The 21,430-nt window shown below is 44.0% G+C and overlaps 1 protein-coding gene across 1 annotated transcript in view; it reads right to left on the bottom strand.

The window, feature by feature from the left end:
- The window catches only part of NEK6 (NIMA related kinase 6), a 50,786-nt gene that overhangs the window by 22,255 nt on the left and 7,101 nt on the right, over positions 1 to 21,430 (bottom strand). The window contains exons 2-4 of the mRNA XM_063316526.1: positions 6,355 to 6,476; positions 1,559 to 1,687; positions 385 to 447 (exon numbers count right to left, since the gene is read on the bottom strand). Coding sequence (XP_063172596.1) covers positions 385 to 447; positions 1,559 to 1,687; positions 6,355 to 6,444 — 282 coding nt within the window. The 5' untranslated portion in view covers positions 6,445 to 6,476. The remainder of the gene's footprint in view (positions 1 to 384; positions 448 to 1,558; positions 1,688 to 6,354; positions 6,477 to 21,430) is intronic.

Here is a 21,430-nt window from a genome sequence, read left to right on the forward strand (position 1 = left end):
ACAACAGTGGGATGGGAGGATAATCCGCCCTTTACATCCTGACTGCCCCTAAAACAGAATTTAGACAGGTGTCTAAAGGGATTAGAAAGTTTATCAGGGCACCTGATTCCCTTTACCATCCTGAAATTAACTCCAGTCATGCAGAAACCCACTGGTCTTTGGCCAAACCCTACCAGAGCAAGTAAATTACCACCAATTGCTTTATTTATAAAGTAAACTAAAATAAACGTTCTTTATTTTTTGCAGCTGTTCCATGAGCAGATGTGAAGTCAAAGATGGATTCAGAAAGGGCTCTAACCAGATGTCCCCACTGTCTCCGGTGGTAATGGAAAGTTAGCACCTGCCCCTTTTCATCAAGCACTAAAAGTCTGGAGGGATTCTTACCTTCAAAAGGTCTATTTCTTTAATGCAATCTTGTCTGGCCTTTGCATCCATCATCTCAAATATCTTCAAAAAGAGGGAGGAAAAAAATGTTGCAAGTTTAAGGACAAACACGAAACGGAGCCTCACAGCTCTCGAAGGAAGATCTCTAACCTCCTTCATTTAAAACCTGCCTGCACCTCACTCCTCACAATCCTTCAGGTTTAAATAAGATTTGCAAATAAAGCATGCATGCATGTGCATGTATGTATGTATGTATGTATGTGTATGTGTGTGTGTGTGTGTGTGTGTATATATATATATATATATATAAATAAAAAAACACAATACAAAGAACAACATGCAGTTCATTAATTTCTTGACCTGCCAAACAAAAGCATGCAAATCCAAAGTAACCACAGCCCATAAATAAATGCAAATTTTGAGAATATGCTGAAAAGCACCAGGAAAACATTTGCCAACAATGACCTAGCACTTCTTATTACATTACTCTGCTTTTCTATTGACAAAAAAAGTTGCCTTCTTCCGCATGTAGCAACTACTAATTGGAAACGAAGACTCTTTAACACCGAAAGCCATTTTTAGAGCTCAGCGGACTATTTTCTATGAAAGGAGATGAACCACAGTAAATAGATTCAGATCCAGGTAAAGATAAAATTGCAAGGTATCATGGAGCCTAACAGAAGGCTATATGGGGCACCGCCAGCAGAAATAAAACTTTACAGATTTGCAGGAAATTACACCAAGGAAGAGTTTTCTGCTGGCTTTCAAATCGGCTAGGGTGAGAATGCGTTTAATTGAAACTGAAATAATTTATCTAATGTTAGATGGGTTAAATCACGTCAAAGCTTAAGCAGGTTTTTTTAAAGTGTAAAATGTTTGCTCTTTTGACAGTCATTGGCCCCCACTGTTGGGTTTAAAGGTGATTTAAGGGGGGGGAATGGATATTTTGAGCTGAACCTGCCCCTTCTATCAGCAGGATTGCGGCTACTGATGGAAGGAAGGTGTGCTGAGTGTTGGGAAAGCTTCAGGACAAGATTGGGGGCTTAAGGCTATGTGGAGGAGGTAAGAGAAACGGCAAAATAGGTTTTAAGGAATCCAGGCAAACAAGGAGTCAGGCCAGGCCGTGTCTGCCCATGGCATGGATCGCAACAGATTCCCACTTCGCAGTCCTTACCTGTACTTTTTTTAATGCCACCGGTTTTCTGTCCAGGAGGCAGGTCGCTCTGTAGACCTCACTGAACTGTCCTCGCCCAATTTTCTTCTCAATCTGAAAATCTGCTAAAGTGCAGCGATACAGGTGCCTCTGCTCGAGAGAGGAGAACCAGCCATTAATTGGATTAAATTCATACATATTTTATACAGGACATGTCAAGGAGGAGGCATCATGCTCGGTCAACTTGATGTTGTCTTCGGCATTCTGGTTTTCCTTTTTCTAACAACCCCGTGATAAATATTATTCCTTGGTCTACAAAGACCCAAAGCTTTCCCCATCCCAATCTTCAGATTAATTCAGGATGGGGTCTTAAACAACTAGAAAGGTCAACTGTTAACGATTCGTTTTCGATAACATTTGTTGGTGTTTTTTTCCTACTACAGAAAGGAAGGAACATTTCTCTGATGCAGGATAATATTTTTGTAACACAGAAGGAAATGCTTTTGGATGCATCTTCTACATCTAAATTAGAAATTTTGGGGGGAGGCTGAATTTCTGGAAGCACTGATTTATAGGCGTTGAGAAGGACATCTGAAGTTCCATCACCACTACCACAAAACCATTAAGGTAACGTGGAAAGATTCTGGCCCATGTTTCCTGGGCTCCAGTGGGCCATAGTAGAATGCAGGGGTGGCTTCTTAAAACAAAATTCCCCGTGTCTATCATGCAGCCATCAACCCCCCCATCTCATATAGTGGTAGGTAGATGGTGGACCATCAAAGGTCTGGAGTACATCATGCCTAATGCCAACATTCTGAGGCAAGTCAAGCTTTTAAACGAACAACACGTTATCTGAACAACTTCTCTGCCTGAAAAATAAATCACAACGGCAGAACTGTGTTTCCTGCATGGTAGCTCTAATGCCCAGAAATATGGCTTAATGAAAAAAAAGTTGGCTTGCCCGGCCCCATTAATACTGGGTGATGATGGAACACTCTGCCTGACAAAGCCTTAATTAAACCCAGGCAGCCGCAGAAAGGAACTTACATTACCGCCCAAACAAAGGAACAAATCAGGGTCAGGCCAAAACATGTGAAAACGTCCCTGGTGATTAGGATAATCCATGTTCTGGATGTGTTTAAATACATACTGTTAATGTGGGTTTATATAGCGAATGTCTAAAGAGGGGGAGTAAGAACGTTTAAAAAATGCTGTGCCATCAATGTACTTTTTGCAGCCTACACTACTTCTCCACGTGCTTCTGTTGGTAAAAAATTCTACTGGGAGCCAAGTAGAAAATACTGCTGGGCGTAGGGAGTTTCCTGAGTAGAAATGGTGGTGGTGCTTCATGTATAGGCCATTACCTGCATTGGATAAGCATACCTTGGCGGACTCAAGGCAAACCAAGCCCTGTTGTTTCCCCTCTGGAATAACTGTAAGTAAAGTGGAGGTGAGGAACCACATTTTACCTTCACATGTTACTTTCGAGGCAGGCCAAGTACCCATCTGCTCTCCTGTCCACCCCAAGAATGGATGATTCTTTCGGCCCCAGAACGTTCAAGTCATCATTCAAAAAAATTACAGCTCATTAGTCAACCACCTAACCAATTTGACCATAATGCAAATCCATATGCATTGGGTACGTAAGCAGCAGCAAAGAACCATTTGTCCAATTCATGTTTTTAAATCCAGTTCTCCACTTTTTAAACAAACAAAGCTACCTCAACTTGCCTTGAATGTTCACTGTTGGTGCGGCATGCAAAATTCTCTCCCCAACCTTGCTCTTCTGGAATGCGCCATTCATTTTTAGGCAACTGCCTCTATACTTTTAAAGTTCAGATGTTATCTGTATGACATTTAGTTAGAACATAGTTCAGGAGTACCTTGGGAAGTTTTAACATGCACCCTCTCGCAAAGGATTACTTAATGACAGCCTAACCCACTTGGTGATTGGATCAACTGTATATCTAGGTGTGTGGGTAAAGCAGAGCTGAGAAAAAGAGGTGGATTTTTTTTTTTTTTTCCTTTTGGGGTTGATTTTGAGATACACAAATACACAGCAAGACACTCCAGGAAACCTGTTTACCATATGAGTCACCTGTTTTCAAAATCACAGTGTGAGGTTGATGCCCTAGTGTGGCTGTTGTTTTATCTATGTGTTAATATAATTTAAGCATTGTCATAAATAGCACATAGCATGGGACAGCTCCACTGAAAAGCCTTCCCACACTCTCCTGTGGCTTGTAGCAATGCCACCTGCATGTGGGAATCCTTGAAGCCATGATACAGCATGGAATTTCCCCACTGAAGATGGCCCTACTTATGGCTTGTAGAAGAACGATATGGGCAGAAATGCATGAATCAAAAGTCCAGATCCTGGGCCACAGAAGTGATGCCTTTGATAATGATTTTATATACCATATGATGGTGGTTTCAGGATTTAGTTTCAACTTAGTATCAAGGCACAAAATTAAATCCACGTTAAGTTCTCAACTGAGCAAACCAAGAACAAAATCTATGTTTTCAAACCTTCTCCAGCACAATGAAGAACAGCAAATACACACCAGCACATACCGGATGGGCTCATAGCTTACAGTAATCCAGGTCTGTTTAACCATGATTATTTGAACAGGCCTTGGCGAATATACAGATCACAGGCCAACTTCGTGTGGCTGCAAACCCAGCCATGAATATTGCAGGGCAAGGAAGAAACATACTTTGCATGAGGACAAGCCTTCTGTGGAAGTTATGTCTCACACTGATAGAAAGGCTAACAGGTACCAAAACAATCAACAGATGGGGAAATAAAATAAAATAAAAACAGAAGAATTTGCTGCCATAAATGCCTTTATATCAGTGTCTTGTTTGAAAGCAGAGCATTCTCAGGAGTGAAATATGCAATTTAAGTTTTTTTTTAAAGGGTTTTTACATTGAAAGTTTAACTGAGCATATCCCTTGGGAACAGAAAATCAAGTGACAGGGAATCTTTCAGAAGCCAGTTTTATTGCTTTTCTAGCATAAATCTAACTCAAGTCAGCATTAACCAAAACCAATTGGGTAGATTAATTGCAAGCACTAAAAAAAAATGATACGCTGAAAGAAACAAACCTAAATCTTTTTGCAGCAAAATAATACAGTGCAGATTAAATAAATTTTCTCATTGGAGGAACTGACTACCAGTAAAATGTCCACCTTCTTACACCAGCGCAGTGCTGGTCTGATGCTATTGGCAGTGGTTCCCTGCAGGTCCATATATAGTTACGTGTAATTAGAAAGTTCTGTTGTCACAAATAAGAGGCTAATTAAAACATTAGATATGAAGACGGGGCAGTTCTTAATCCCCTCTTCGAGTCTTGGGACAAGTTGTCCAGAAACTTTGTGACCTGGTTAAATAAATAACACAAACTTGATGACACCCAGCGAATTTCTCAATCCATGCTGGGACCAATTTTCGTTGCCGTTAAGGATGCTCTCAGCATCTAGTCTAAATCCACTGTCAAATGCATTGTCTTCTGTCCTCAATTAACATTCTTCCCCCTTAATAAGGGCCTCCTTAAGACTCACACACAGCTTTCCAGTAGTTCCTTAAGGAAACACCTCCCAGTGTTTTAATTATCTTTGCTGCATTCCCCTCACAAATCTGTAACAGGAGTTACAGATTTAATGCGGAAGGAGAGCAGCCAAAATTTCGTTCAAAAATAGCCACGTCCAGCAGTGAGATATCCCAGGGTCAAGCCAACGAGAACCCAGAATTATCAACCAATAATTACCCTTAACCATGTTATTACAAATAACAGCATGCCCTCTACATGTGTGCATACACTGTGTAAGAACACATCCTAATCTTGTTCATGGGATAATTGCACGGGGTCCATTCTGCCAAATGAGGCTGTAATTAACTCTAATTGCTTGAAACGTAACTTGGCTAATTCAAGGAGATCAATTACTATTAAATGACTTAATAAGACAAATTGCTGCATTAGAGAAGGGGCCGTGCACCAAGCATCTGCATTTACAGGCAACTGATTGTTTGTGCAAATTCCGTAGCTGTGCTTGGGGTTCTCTGCCTTAATGAAGTAGCTGGGCACCAAACTCTCTCAATGGGCACGTTGCTCTTCCCCAACTTCTCAGCGCTGACAGGCTGCACAGCTCGGCTCTGAAAGGAAGCTAACACCGCTTCTTTGGTGTGAATGAATAATTCTCTTACTAAAGGCAACGGCTTGATGGCACATAATCAATCAATCAATCAATCAACAGACAAAGAACGGTGGGACTGATTTTCAGCCTAGAAAGAAGTAATTGCATGTGTTATGACTCCCGGTGTCCAAAGAGTTGCAAATGAAGTACAGGTAGTCCTCGACTTATGACCACACTTGGGACCAGAATTTCAGTTGCCGATGTGGTCATTAAGTGACTGTGCCCAATTTTACGACCTTTTTCGCCATGGGTGTTAAGCGAGATCGGCTTCCCCCATTGATTTTGCTTCTTCGAAGCCGGCTGGGAAGGTTGCAAATGCCAATCATGTGACCACGGGATGCTGCAACCATCATACATTTATTATATTTTTATTTTATTGTATTGTTGTATTGGAATGGTTTTAAATCTTCACTTCATTTTATTGTAAACCACCCAGAGTCCCCCATGAGGCAGAGATGGGCGGTGAATAAATTTATTCTTCCCTACATTTTTGGGGAGGGAGGGAGAGAAAAAAACATAGGAGCTTAAATCCTAATTCTGAGGATCTTTTTGTTTTAGCCGCTAATACAGGTGGCCTTCAAACTCGTCAGCCCAAAAGGGGGGTCGAAATGGGCGCTTACTTGCGTGTCATGCTGGTATTCTTGGCTGGCCACTTTGCAGAGCAGGTTCTGGTCCCCCAGATGGTGCGGATGGTTGTGTTGTCCTTCCATTGTAACATGCCAAGCTGTGTCCTTAAGCTGTGCTGAAACAAGAACATTGTGGCATCACAGGAAAGGGACTCACAAGACTGAACGCAAGTGGACTGAAGGGAAGCATCAAAGCTGTCGCCTCCTTCAAGTCAGGGGTGGAAGCCAAAGTCCCTTTTTTCCTCCCCCGCAGACAAAGCTCCGATGTTGAGTCCTTGGTGTTCTCAGAGCTTGGCTGTCTCCCTGAAGATGGTTCATTAGCAGCCTGGGTAACATCATCAATGTGGTGAGGATGCTACCTAGCTGGTAACGAAGCGTCTGCAGGACAACATCTGAAAGGAAACAACCCAATAAATGTCTGCAGGAAAACAAGAAATGCTGGCAAGAAAACATCTGTAGGAAAACAACCAAGGGCCCAACAGTGCAACTCTGAGGTCCATCTCTTTCCTACTGCTGAAAGCTCTGGTGGGCACATAAACCCAACATCCCAGAATGTGCCTTATAAGGTAGGTAAAAGCACACTGGTCCCTTCTTTTCTCGGTGCTGTTCCCTCTTAATTTGCTTGTGGTTAGTAACAACCTCCCATTAAGGACCTCACAGAGCTTAAGGGTGGGTGGGATGGACCAAGACGGTGGAGCACCGCGTGACTAGCAAAACAGAAATAAGTAATTTCCCACTTACAGGATGGCAGCTAGCCACTTCCCCAAGCAGATCAGCAAAGCAACTTTCAAACTCCACAGCATTATAGCTATTACCTCTACCATGTCCACACACACACAAAAAAAGGAACAATAAACCTGAAAGCTTTGGGAAGAGAAACGAAGCACGCAATGCAAACCAGAAAGATACAAAGCATGTGTTTGCCTGCTCTGGGGACCATTTTTATTTTAGATAAGGCAGTTTCGAAGATGGAAAACCATCTTCTTGTCAGAAGGAAGGAAAGAAAGAGGAAGGAAGGAAGGAAGGAAGAGAAAGAAGAAGGAAGGAAAGAAGGGGAAAAGTGAAGGGGAACTGTTAAGTTTAGCAAAGTTCCAGAAAAACACAGGCCGAACAAGAATCGGGCCACGGCTCCGGTTTTTCTTCCATTTCTGCCACTCGCAGGAAATCTCTCCAATTTTCCTGAAGTCAAAATATTTGTGATGGCACGTGTTAGGCCTTTCCACTTCCAAATGCATCTCCCAGGCATGGTCCGGAGAACCCTCTGAAGCTGCCTAGTGAGGGGGAGGTTGTCTTCATCGTTAAAAAAAAAATGCATTGACAAGAAGCAGCCAGAAGTGGCCCAGAGCCCACATCTGGGTGGTGAAATGCTAGACACTAAAAATACAGCCTCTGTAGCAATCGGACTACAAGTCCTTGAACTGAACAAACAAATACACTCCTTGCCTTACTCGCTACAGGAAATGATGTCATGGTTACAGCATAAAATCTCCCTGAAGTCCAAATACCAACCAGTTTTATAAACCAGATTACACCGATGGCGCATACCAACCTCTTGAGTCAACAACGCCATGGCCTCGACTCCTATTTCAGAAATGCTCCCGTGCCCCCAAGTCTATCACAAAGGGCGAAAATGAGAGAACTACATGGATTTAAGAAACTCAGAAACGAAACCACGATTCCTACTTTGCCGTTTCCCTTGGAGCGGCAACATTTTGCCGTCCACATCGCTGCTTGGCACCGGTTCTCTGGATCTGGGGGGGCTTGATTCTTCTGCTTGGGAAAGCCCCAAAGTTTGCAAGAAAAAGTACAGCAGGTCCCCAGTTTAAGAACATCCTGGTTTACGGACGACTCCTAATTAAAAACAGGCTGCCCTAAAGACTATTATGTTAAAAATTCGAGTTTAGCACAATGTTTCAGATTAAATACACAAGACTACTTTGTGTATTATTATGTTTAAGATGTTTTGGTGTATTTGGAAGTGTTTCTTAAATGTTTCATATGCACAGAAAGGTAAAATACATACTATATACTAAGATAAACATTTGACTTACTGGTGCTAAATAACTGTTCCGACTTACGTACAAATTTGACTTAAGGACAGACTTAGGAATGGAACTCATTCTTAAACCAGGGACCTGCTGTAACCATTTCAGAAAAGCACCAGAAATGTTCTGCTTTGGCTCGGTTGCATTTGCACGCTCCTTGGTTAAGGATGACTGTGACACCTCAGTATCCTCACTGACACCGTGGTCCAGTTTGGCAGCTATTTTGGGATGTTGGGGGCAAACCTCCTCTAGGTAGGATGCTTAGCAAGCGACAGATCCTTTGATGCCCAAGGAAACTCTGCGTATAACGTACTAACTTGGTTTTAAGCAACCTGCCATCATGGCACATGGAAGTCTGACCATGTCTTAAAGTCAGTGGCACATATTTCTGCAAATCCAGAAAACCTGAATGCATTCCTGACCACAATTAAACCTGAACTGCACTCAGTAATGTATATTTTTATTTTCCAGAGGTTATTAAACCATCATACTGTTGCCCAAACTGAGGTTTCGGCTACTTATTTCTGTCCCCAAGGTTCAGGACAGAAATGAATGGCTAAAACACCTAGCCTGGCCAAAAAAATGTGATGATTTACGAACACCTGAAAATAAAACCATTACATTTTATTAACCTGCAAAGTTAACTATTTTGCCACCTTGATTCACTGGGCTTTTATAAAAACGGGCATTTCTCAAGAAACGTTCAAAGCCGCGCTCCACTTTTCCCTAACAGGAAACTTAGTTACTGAGAAGAATAAAAGCAGAATTCCCAGAAGCAGTGAGCGTACAGTTTTACTGAGAAGCAATTATCCGGTGTTAAATGAAACGTATTCACAGGTATGAATGTACAGATTTGAGGACTAAAAGAAAGGTGGCCTTAATGTTAATGCATGTTGGAAGGCAAACAGTAAGACTGGGGACTCAGTGTGACAACTGGCTCCCATCCGGCCACCACCCCAATTAAGCCAATTAGATTTATTTCAAATGATACAGGACAAGCACTTCCCTTCAAAGCTACGCCGAGCCACAGAAAAACATTGCACTAGCATCACCTGAGTTTAAATTTCTAGAGACTTGGTTACAATTTGGTTGTAACCCCCATAGTCAGGTGGCAGACGTACTTCTTTAAAGGTTCGAGTGCGAAGGCATTCAGATTTTGCCTGAACTTGTTCATAGATCAGTCTTTCTTAGCAGCCAACTCTTTATTCCTAACGGTGGTGTTTTTCTTACTACTTCCTTTTTGCAAAAAAGGAGACTGGACTGGACTGGACTGGACTGGATGCATCATCTTTTAGAACTCTTTTTTGCTAAGGAGCTGCAGGTAGGGATCTGCTCTGGATTTTACCTGCCTCAGGAACTACATGCCACATAGAAGATTGATCTCTCAAATGGAGCACTTTATTCTTTTAAAACCAATCTGCCCAGTTGCATCCCTCAATCTGGACATTCCTCCCTTTCAGAGTTTGCTAGGAAGGCTTTGGAACATCTACCCTTTGACTGAGACAGACACACCGATTTTCCTTCAAAGTAAATATTCTGGGGAACAAGGCCAAGTAAATCTTTTGCCACCCCCTGCAGGAGTCTGACAGGTGCGCTCTGGAAATTAGAAAGGCCCAAGGCGGCTGGAAGCCAAGCCCAGGATCGTCCGTTACGGATACCCATTAAGGGAATCAGCTTCCCTTCATATCTGATGCATCATGATGAATGCCCATGCTGCATTTTCTTCCCAAATCATGCTCGGCAACAGCTGGGATCAGCTTAATCGGGTATAAACATGTACCTCTGGATGCGCAGATCAAATCCACAGGCCAAATTTCTCTCCCTGATGATCAGACAGCAAGAAATTACCTTCTAAGCAGAAAACACAACAGCCCGCTCGGTGCCCACGTGTCTTGTTTCCCTGTGCCAACACTCCTACCTTTTTGCTCCATGCGCCCACCTGTTTTCCATGTGGCTGGCACTCAGCCGTCTGTGGCCAGCCGTGCAACTGAACAAGAGGAAAGCTGATCGCCAGCTTTGACAAGCATCCGGGCCATCAAGAATGAACGTGGACTGAAAATGTTCCCTTTCTTTAAGTATTCTTTAATTAATTAATTATATGTTTGATGGAGAGAGCTTTTGCCTGGGTCCTTCATGCTCAGCCTTGTTTTTAAGCACTCTGGGGGATTGGGGTGAATCTCCATAGAAGAGAATCTCTGTAGCTCAGGGTTGAACTGTGGAGTCATTTGTGCTCTCTGAGCTTGGCTGGTGCGCTGATGACGTTATCTAGTTGGGTAATAAAACAGCTGCAAGCAAAAACCCAGCTCAGAGAGCACCAAGGGGCCCCACACTCAATGACACTACCATCAACCATTCCCTCCTTAGCCGAAGGGTCGATGCTGAAATCTGGATCTGAGAATTCGAGATGCCTCGGCCATGCAGCGCACCTGACAGCCCACAGGTCTGACCGCACCGTAATCGAAGTTCAAAATCGGGGGCAGCTCCAAGCCATTATGCAGCACATGACCAAAAAAAAAAAGCAGTTTCAGAACATTCCAGTAAAATGTTGTGCAATGGAGCCCCAGCAGAAGGTTCATCCGGGGGACATTCAACCAAGAGAATCTGGGAGCAGAAAGGTATGATCAATAGGCATGCACACATGCACACCCACGCACATTCCCCCACTATCTCCTTTACACACAGGAGGTGGAACAAGGAAAAAGGGACTCTTTGTGCATTACCTAAGGAGTCTTTCAGATATCTTTATGAGCACATCAAAGGCCAGATCGCTGGACTCTGCTTATTGCCCGTCATGTTGGGAAAAATGCAGCTTCACAAGCTGGCTAAAAAAAACACCCACACCCCTTGTTTCCCGCACAGGCAAAGAGCAGGACGAAGGGGCAGGAATATAATCCACAGCAAAAGTGGCCTCGGGGACGGTGCAAATCACCTCAAGGTCAAGGACCACGGCTGTTCCCCAGAATTTGTGGACTAACGCAGAGCTGAGCTCTGCTCCACATTCCCTTAGCCTGATGCAGGACGGGGAAAGGATCCAGCTGGTCACCCACCACAAAATGCAGGGTATCTGGGCCCTCAACCCAGCTCTACAAAAGGGACTCCGTTAAGGTGGTTCCAACAGAAGAGGCTATCTGTAGCCCGGGGTTGAACTGTGGAGTCCTGGGCACCGTTGGTTGCCTGAGGATGTGACCTAGTTGGGTACCGAAACATCTGCAAGCAGACAACGCAGCTCAGAGAGCAGCAAGGACCCCATCTTAAGATGGCAGAAGAGGTCTCAGAGGCTTCTGTGGAACTGCAGAGAAGTCAATGCACTCAGAATGACGCCTTCTGTGGTTTTTCTGACACTTTCCTGGAACCCTAAGGTCCAGCCCTAAAGGACATTGTGTTTGGTGCCAATGTGGTGACTTAACTGCAGGTTAATTCGTAACAAATGGTCCCTTCATTCCTGTGGGGCCACAGGTTGGTGACATGGAAGCCTAGCATCAACGGAACACATGCATGATAACACTGCCAGCGTGCATGCATCTGGGGTCATTACTAGATGGGGGCCACTGGAAAGAGAGCAGCTCATGAGAATGAAAACACTTCTCCTGTAGTTTGGCAGGACTGAGACCTCACGTGTGTCAACATTTTGCCCCAGTCTGAAACCCAAGACGTATAGCTTTCCTGCGATGAGCATCAATGATCCACACCATCTGAACCTCCGCTAAAGACCACGCCTTGTCCACCACCCTCACTTTTAAAAAAAGGTTGTTTAGGATTAGGGCAAAATAGAAGTACAGCTGACTCTCAGTTAACCAGAACACAAGCAACCAGCACAAAAAATCGAACCCGAAAAAAACCAGCACTCTTAAGCAACCGGCAGAAAGAAAAAAAATCTGTCTCTCTCTGCTGCCATCTAGTGGGGATTAGGGTTTAATAGTAACTCTCAAGCAACCAGAAACTACATTTATCCGGCATCTACGAATCCCCACAGGTGCCGCTTAACCGAGAGTCTACTGTATAATCCCCATTTATGGATGGCTCCATGAAAAAGATCCAAAGGGTTTGGAAACCAGAAGCATCAAAACAACAAGGCTTTCTTCCCCCATTGCGATCCAATAACGTGTTCTCGTTTGCTCATAAACCATTGTCTGTTGAGATGCCATGCAAGATCTCCAATATTTTTAAATCATGGCCCCAGCTTGAGTCTGCACCATCTCCAGGCTCTGGATGAGGATCACAAGGTGCCCACCCTCACCCGGGAATCTCATTTCTGAGTGACTTTTATGGTCTGTGATCTTACAGCATTTATGCCATGAGATCTTGTAGGAATATCTCACCCCCCCACAAAGCTTTGTCGCCAGCATTCTCGCTGCAATTTAGTTGGCTCAACCTTCAAATCCCATCTATCACGCTGAAGAACTTTGGCAACGAAAGCAATTGTAATATACGCTTCTGCGTAGAACCTAATTACCGGCTATATTAAACAACGCTGGCTTTCTCCCTTGCTTGCTCCCTTGTTGCAAGCGAACAGCAAAGACAGAACCAGCCTTTAGAATCTCAAGTCTGCCAAACCGGGTCCCTGGAAGCAGACGGACACTGTCTGGCACATGGCAAATCTGCTTGGACCGAACAAGTAAGCTTCTGGCAGCCCTTTCAAAAGCAGGGAGAATTTACTGTAAACGCCGGACGAGTCTGCAGTCTTCTGCTTGCCTTTCTCGGAAGTCAATTCGAGATGACTCAAAACTTCTGCAAACAAAGTGGTTCAACAGGAAGAACGTGCAAAAATAAGGCCATTGCACCTCCCTTTAAGAAATGAAGTACTTTCCAAAGAAGAGCAATACAGACCACTGGTATATTGCACATCAGGGAAGAGTGTAAGGCAGTGTTTCTCGACCTTGGCAACTTGAAGATGAGTGGACCTCAACTCAACATGCTGGCTGGGGAATTCTGGGAGTTGAGGTCCACTCATCTTCAAGTTGCCAAGGTCGAGAAACACTGGCGTAAGGTATCACTGAATCTGGAAAAGTTGCACAGGACTCGTCCAGATATGAGGACAGCCTTCAGCTAATTTTGCTTTGACTGTCTGTTCATAAGCCGGCCAGAGTCAATTTTATAGTGAGATGGGTGGTGTATAAATTTAATAATAAATATAAACAAATATTGTTGTAGGGAGGGATCGAGTTTGGGGACTTGGGATGTAGAGGTTCAAAAATGGCTTGTATATTAGTTCACATCCTCCCTCCTTCTTCTCCCGGCTTTAAAAACAAATGATGAAACCTATGCTGCAAAATTCTTGCACCTTCTTTACTCTTCTTTGGAAGTGGGAAAGGGCTGGCCAAAAGGCAGGAGCAGTGCCTCCGCCCTTTGAATAGGAAAGCTAGTTATACAGGGCTTTCTACGGAGCCTCATCTCAGCCTGTTTCACCCTATTTTTCCAACGCACAATGCTAAGACATGAATAAGGATGTAAACAAGACTCATCCCTGAAAGCTTAACCCCCTGGTTACAATGTGCAAATTAACTTTCTAAAATCAACGGTACCAAATCCAGATAAACGCCAAACACGAAACAGGATGAAGATTCTGCATCTTTCCCACCATGCAGCGACATTTTTAAGTGTTGCAGCATGCAGAAATGTTGAACGCTGAAGCCTATCTGAGATTCACGGCGGGGTTGCAGAGTTTAAGGCCCTTATTTGCCATCTCGGCCCAGACAAGCCTTAACCTGCCACCTTCTGCACCTTCCATCTGCTTATACACCGGCCCTTTCCTCAGTGTCGGCATAGCCAAGCCTGTCTTAAGGACTCTACCTGCAGCAGCCGACACGCCTACATCTTAGAGTTAAGAATCAGAACCTCTTCAATAATTTAGTTACACGTGTGGTGAGTGGCTATATTCTGGATTATGGGCAAAGGAAGACATCACTAAGATCTCCGCGGCATAAGAGGGAGCAAGACCATGACGAAGAACTAAACCTTTTTATTCAACTCCGAATTCTACAGTATTCAGAATGATGTGGTACGGTTGGCCTCAAAGCTCCCACTGACTTCCTCACGGCTCATAACCACAACTGGTGTTGATCCAGGGGGGCCCTGAATTCTCTGCACCATACCTGGGAGCCACCCCAATACACCCACCAAGGCAACGTGGCTCACAACTAGCTCATGGCTGTCAATAAAACAAAAGCAGCTCGCCTATATTTAAGTGTCTGTGGCAAGCTTCCCCTTCTGTTTGAAACAAATTCCCCACTCAGCTCATGTTTACGTTCCTGCCTTTAGTCAGCAAGATTAATCTTTCAGCAGAAATTCAGCGAGATGTTTCCACACTGCGTTCATTCACAAAAAAGGCTCCGGCGAATTCCACGTCTTTTCAGACAGTGACTTGGTGGGTGTGCTGTAAACCTCCCTCGGCATAACTTTAAGCTGCCGAGACAGGCAATCAATACATATTTCAGGAGCTTAAAAGAGGGGGAGGGTTTTAAATCAGCATTTTTTTGTGGAGGGGGGCAGGCTGATTAATTCACTGGCCAAGATCCAGATCCAGTGGCACCACCAGAGGATCATCTACTCCAGAAAAAATCAGTTGAGCTGGAATAATGCTCCAAGCATGTTAGCAAGGGGTTGTCTGTGGACAGGGATGAGGTCTGGATCCAAGGTGTTTTATGTGCCCTTTCTTCTCATACCTGCTCCTGGCTTCTGCTGCCTGCCCCCTCAAGAATCCCAGTTTCTTCACTGTTAACAAGGAAGTCTACGAGGATCTAATGAGCTGATGTTTATGGCATCCACTCTATTTATAAATCCGCGTTATCTGTGGGATCTGCAGGGGGTTTTTTTTTGTTCTGCTGCTGTTGTTCTGATATTAGTCATGGTTTCGCTGTCTGTTAATCGGTTTGAATGGATTCTCTGTTGGCCTGCTTTAACTCTGCTAAACTTCCCCCTGCAAGTCCAATTGGAAGGCAAGTTATAATTTAACTAGCTGCTCGTTAATTTGCATCCGTCAATTTACCCCCGTAAAAAAGAGCGATGCCCTATTCCCCCATTCATATGCCACACCTTTGCCCATCAGTGGAGATTTCCTTGTACTTTGGCCTCTCTGCAGGGCCAAAAATTCGCCTGGTAGTGCTGCTTAATGGCGTTGTTATAGGAATTAGGGTTTGGTTTCAGACCCTACAAACAGCAGCTTCTATTCTTTTAGTACCAGCCTTGTCTGCCAGAGTATCCCAGTTCAGTCTCCAGCTGCTAGAGGACAGTCTGGGAAAACTCTTCCCTGATACCTCGGAGAACCTCTGACAACAGGACTAGAATGACTGGATCAACATGGCACAACGTCACATCTCACAGGGAGCCCCACCATCTGAACAGGAACTTGGGAACTGAGCTGTAACACTCAGTTGTCTTCCATGACAGACCAAATGTTTACGCGATTCAACTCCTCTGCAATAATTTATGGAGAGCAACCATAACACTATCTTCAAACAAAAGACACTTCAAAGTGCAAACTCTGCATCATTACTGGTACATCTTACCTTATACGTTGTACTGTTCATGATCTGGTATTCTATTAATCTAACTCGTATCTTTGCCTGCCCCAACCACCCTCCATAAATTCCTCTAGAGTGAAGATGACAGGAACCCTTCAAAACGCACTTTAGTTCACATTTCGGCATTTGCATGGTCCCCAAACCAAAAAATAATGAATCTGAGGTTCTGCTCAGGTAGAGATACTGCACGCAATGTCTCATCTCCTTGAAATATGAAAATGGTGGGATATACGCTCCTTTTCTAGAAGCAAAAATCTCATTCAGTATGTGCCAGCTTTCATTTTGGACTCTAGAAAGTCCTTTCTCCCATCAAGCAAACTCAGGGTAAGCATCCAAGAGACTTCAGTGCATTTCTGACCCTTTAATAGCTCAAGGAAATGGTGGAACCAAGAGGATCCCTCCACACATTTGGCTTTGCGTCTTGGTTCAGGATGGGCTAAAGGATGGATTCCAGCACCCTCGGTCTTGAAAGGTCTTCTTCGGAAAAAGAAATATTGCAAGCGGGTTGGGTGCATTATTGCACGGAAATACAAAACGATGAAGCTTCAGCTGAGCCCTACAGCAGAAACCAAAGAATCTATATTCTATATTTTAGAACTACAAGGCCAGAAATACTGGCCAACACCTATCACCTTCAAGTTTATATCGGGCAGAAAGGACACTGCAACCCAGAAGACAAGTCTGCAGTTGTTTACTGGCTGTTGATAGTAGAAAATGAAAAATATGGCACCTGGTACCTCCTGCCTATCTGAAGAGAGGGAAAGGGAAAGGTGAGACACACAGGCACCAAAGATTTGTGGGAAAACAAACGCACGGCTTCTCCTTTGTGAGGACTTGCTTACACCACCGCTGATGCTGAAGGGACAAGGATGCCTTTGAGTTATAAATGCACTTCTATTAACCAACACAACGGTCTCTGCGGTGCGTTGTACCTAAGAATATTAGAGAAGTTGCTCCATGAGAAAGAATCTGTTTTCCATGGAAAAGGAAGGAAGTAACTAGAGCAGCAAATCCTGGGGGACCTTATTAGATCCTTGAAGAGCCACAGCGATACCTGAAACCTGCTTCTGCCAGCAGAAGATTCATCTTACATAGATACAAAGCACAGCCAGGAGAGGGGAAAACCCTGAAGACCAGACTTCAACGTTCTCAGATAATTGAAGAAATGCATCTTAGTAGCAAATACTTAGCCTGCTCATAATTTTGCTGCGTTAGACTTTTTCTTAAAACTTGTGACCGCCGTACAGGATGAATGACATAATCCACCTTTGCATGTGGGTCTATCCTGATATTCGAGGCCTGCATGCTGAATCAAGCTTTTGGACTCCAGCTGAGATGCTACAATGGAAGCAAACCGCTGCGTGTTTTTTAAGAGGAGGAGGCATTCTCCCAAGACGGCCACCTTTCCTCAAAATAAAATTTCACAAGGAAAAACGGGAGGAGAGATTCTAAATTAACTGCCCAGAGTCCCTCCTTGTGGAAGGAGATGGGCAGTGATAGAAATGTAATAAAATAAAAAAACTAAACTAAACTAAAAAAATTACAGAAGACGTGCTACTGAGTTTGGAAAACTAATGTTGCCCAACAGGATGCCTGCAGAAAAGTTGTATAACGTTCTCCAGGGCAGGATAGTGAAATTCCTGCTATTCTCCCAGATTCTCCCACGTAACAAGCTTTTACTTGGGAACAGAGGAGGTAAAGATTACTGCAGCGACAGCATTCTGCAGACAAGGCTGCATTCATGTACTATTTCACATTTTTTTCTTCACAATGGCTACCTAATATAAATATTTCTTGATTTTTCCCTTTTCTCTAGTCTGCACCAAGGAAATAGCATCATATTGGCGCCACCGCCATGTTCCCTGTGGATGTGCTGGACGATTCACACATATTCACACATAATTACAGCAAAATGATAATTTTAAAAAACCCTAAAAGTCTCCAGGAACGAAAATAGAGGCCAATTCTGCTCAAGGTACCCAACGACCCCGGAAGAAAAGTTACAGATATTCCAAAAATAACCAGATGAAGGCAAAATCCCATATTAGTTTCTGCCCTGTTTGAGGGCATCAGCTAATAAGCATATATACATTTTTGTTGACAAAGAAGCCAACCCAAAGAATCAAATCTGGTTAAAAAAAACAAAACCCACATTGCAATTATTAGATGGTTTTAATATTCCTACAGCTGACAAGATGTTATTAATTGGAGTAACTGACCCCTGAAAACAGTTAGAGTCTTAAACCAGTTAAAAAATTATGCTATAAATATCATAAAGATTATGAGATGTTTACTGTCCACCCAAGAAGTGCTTTGATGAGTAGAATGATTGTGGTAACACAGAATATTTACTGTGCAGGAATGCCTTTCGCATTTACAGCTTGGGCTGAAAGCATTAGCATTCTTAATCCTTCAAGAGCTGAAAATCATCACCTAGATTTTCCAGACTGATTAAATACAGTCTGCCAAGGAATGGGGAGAAAGCAACTTCCACCCTTTCAGCTGTATTTTTCTGCCTTCACTTGCTAGCCAAATGAGATTTTGAAAGATCCTCTTTAACCCGTTTCCACCTCTTATGCTAACAGATCCTTCTCTCCTTGCAAGGCTTTGAATCATGGATTGCCAAATTGGGGTGGGGGTGGGGGTTCTTGATCATTCTCCTTGTTTCTCAACTTTGGCAACCTGGAGATGTGTGGACTTCAATTTCCAGAATTCCCCAGCCAGCCAAGACATTGTGAAAAGCAACTTATTGGTTCTCTAGCTTGAGATCAATTTTCCTAGCAATGCCTCAAAAGCTAAAAATATGGCCATATTCACACACTGTGATAAACCAGAAGGGAAAGGAAGAGAAGATACATCCAGCAAAAATAAGACATTAACAGATATGAGCTTCTGAGTATGCAGGTAAGATTACAATCTTCATAACTCACCCTAATCAATTAAGACGGGTTGGGAACAACAAAGAATTAAGCAGCCAGTCACGAAGCCACAGCCCAACTTAATGTAACAGAAAGCTAACGATGGACAGCCACCATCAGCTAAGGCCAAAAGCATGTGGGCATGATAGGTTTAACAAAACCCATGGAGGGATGGGACCAGGAATACCTCTGTTTCTAAGCATGGGGGTTACTAAAGAGTCCTGCTGTCCAGCTCACACCCCATGTACCTCTTGATGCATGGGGACTCCCAGAAGACCTTTTTTAGAAGTTGAGGCAGACCCAAATGGAGCAAGATGGTGCACAATGTGCCAAGATGCAATGCCATATACACCTTCATAGCTCTGGACCAGCACTTCAGCTCGCATCCAGAAGTAAACTGGAGCCAGCTGCAGGTTCCAGGGGGCAGAGAAGAGGATGAAAGGAGAGGAACTGCAGAAGCCAAGAAGGCATCCTTTAAGGAACAGAAGTCCTGAACATCTGGCTGTTCCCTGTGGGCAACCGAAGGGCTAAGAAGGACGTCCCACCCCCATCTCTTATTTAAAAAGGACGTCCCACCCCCATCTCTTATTTTCTTGCAACCAATCTCAAAGGACACCCTGTTGAACAGGAAGGAGATCCCCCCCCAGGTTTTCTGGACTTAAAACTACCAATTCTGGCAAAATAAATTTAAGTTGACCAGAGGACATGCAATTAAAAAAAAAAAAAGACTCCTTAGGAGCATACTGTTAAAAATAAGGACACCGAAAAAACCACCAGAAGCAGGAAACTGGTCAGGGACATGGCAGACCACAAATAGTAGAAGGAAGACGGGGGGTTTTCTGAGAAACTGAATCTTGAATTAATCTGCATGGTGGATGAAGACTGCACTCTGTACTGTAATATACGAGGCCGGTGCCGTAAGATATGAGTGGCCTTAGCTTAAAGCACTGACAAGAATATTGGGTAAATCACTCTCGTAGGACCAGGCAATGTGTCCAAGTAAATAAGAAGCATTCCACTACAAATTTAGGGGTATTATTCAATGATTACAGGTAGTCCTTGTTTAGCGACTGCCTCATTTAGCAACCGTTTGCAGTTACGACAGTGATGAAAAAGTTAATGTTGCCACCAATCCTCACATTTACGACCTCTGTGGATGTGTAAAGCAAAGGAAAGCTGGGGTAAGATCGTAAGCATAGTTGCAGTTTTGCTTGGTGACCAAGTTGCTGGTCCCAATTGTGGTCACTAAATGAGGACTACCTCTACTTGATTGCTATCCCAGCTTTGCGCTGGGCTGGAAACATCTGGCTGGTCGCTGTGGACAAAAAGGAGGGTAACTGCTTTGGGATCCAAGTTTCTAGCTTCATTCCAACCGTTCCTTCCTCGCAACGGATATTAAAGCAGGCTGCTGAACAGGAAAAACCTTTTCCCTGGATTTGGGGTGGGGGGGCTGCAACTCTCTTTGAACTCAAATGTCTGAGAGGTTTTACAAATCCATCCCACCCCACTTTTTAGAGCTAATTCATTAGAAGACTGTCCTGGGCACTCTGGGGAAACGTTTTAAAATGCTGCCCTCCTGTCCCTTCTCCTCGGTCATCCAACCAGCTTGCAGACTGTCCTTTTAAGTGCCCCCTTCCTTCTCAAGGAGGCCTGAGCTTCGTGAGCACTCCTGATCAGCCAAGCACATTCACCCCAAAAGCAAAAGCGGTGTTTTTCAGCCCCGTAAGCAAGTCCCCTTTTGCCCACCTACCTCTGCAAACTGGCATGTCGCGGTCATGTTTTCCAGCCACCCCCACCAAAAATATCTAGATATAGTAATTTGCAAGGTCTTGTCACAGACCCCATATTTTAAATTAAATTTAAAACGTTATTTTATTTTCCATTTTATTTTATTTTTTGCAGGAAAGCCTGCCTCTCCCTTTAAATATACCTTCTCCTTGGCACGCAGATACTCACGGCATGCTCAGAGTCACTCTTCAGTATGAATCTGGGCAGCGGCGGGAAAGGGGAATTTTGGAACTTGAGCAATCCTCCGCCCTCTTGAGCCAGAAGGAGGCGGCTGACTCAGAGACAGGCACCGACAAGCAGAACCTCGGCTCCTGTCTCCCGTGGGTCTTGTGAAAAACCTACGGGCGCACAATGGCATCTGCTGGATCAACCCAAACTCTCCTGTTTTCTCTCGGAAATGCACAAAGTCTGGCTATTCCAAAACAAAAGGGCATTTCTCATGGAATAAACCAAGAGACGAAAACAAAAATAACAACAGAGAATAGTAAACAGCACGGCCCTCTGGAAAATGGAACGCCTGCAGGCCTCGGGGTGGGAGGGCAGCTTCTACCTGTTCCCAAACACTCCAGGCTGAGCTAAGACTTCACAGCCGATCAGCTGATCCTGTACCTCTGCCATGCAAATCCACCCCACCGTATCATTTTGTGGACAGGAAAAAGGGTCCACCCCTCTCTCCCTGTCCCTCCTTTTAAATAACCCAAAGGATCCATTTCTTCCCTTTCACTGCCCAGGTAAAATGGCCCTTTGAAGTTGACACCACCATTAGCTATTAGCTGTCTGTGATTTCACTACCGGCATA

The sequence above is a fragment of the Candoia aspera genome, chromosome 16 (genome assembly GCF_035149785.1).
Source record: "Candoia aspera isolate rCanAsp1 chromosome 16, rCanAsp1.hap2, whole genome shotgun sequence".
NCBI classification, from domain to species: domain Eukaryota; kingdom Metazoa; phylum Chordata; class Lepidosauria; order Squamata; family Boidae; genus Candoia; species Candoia aspera.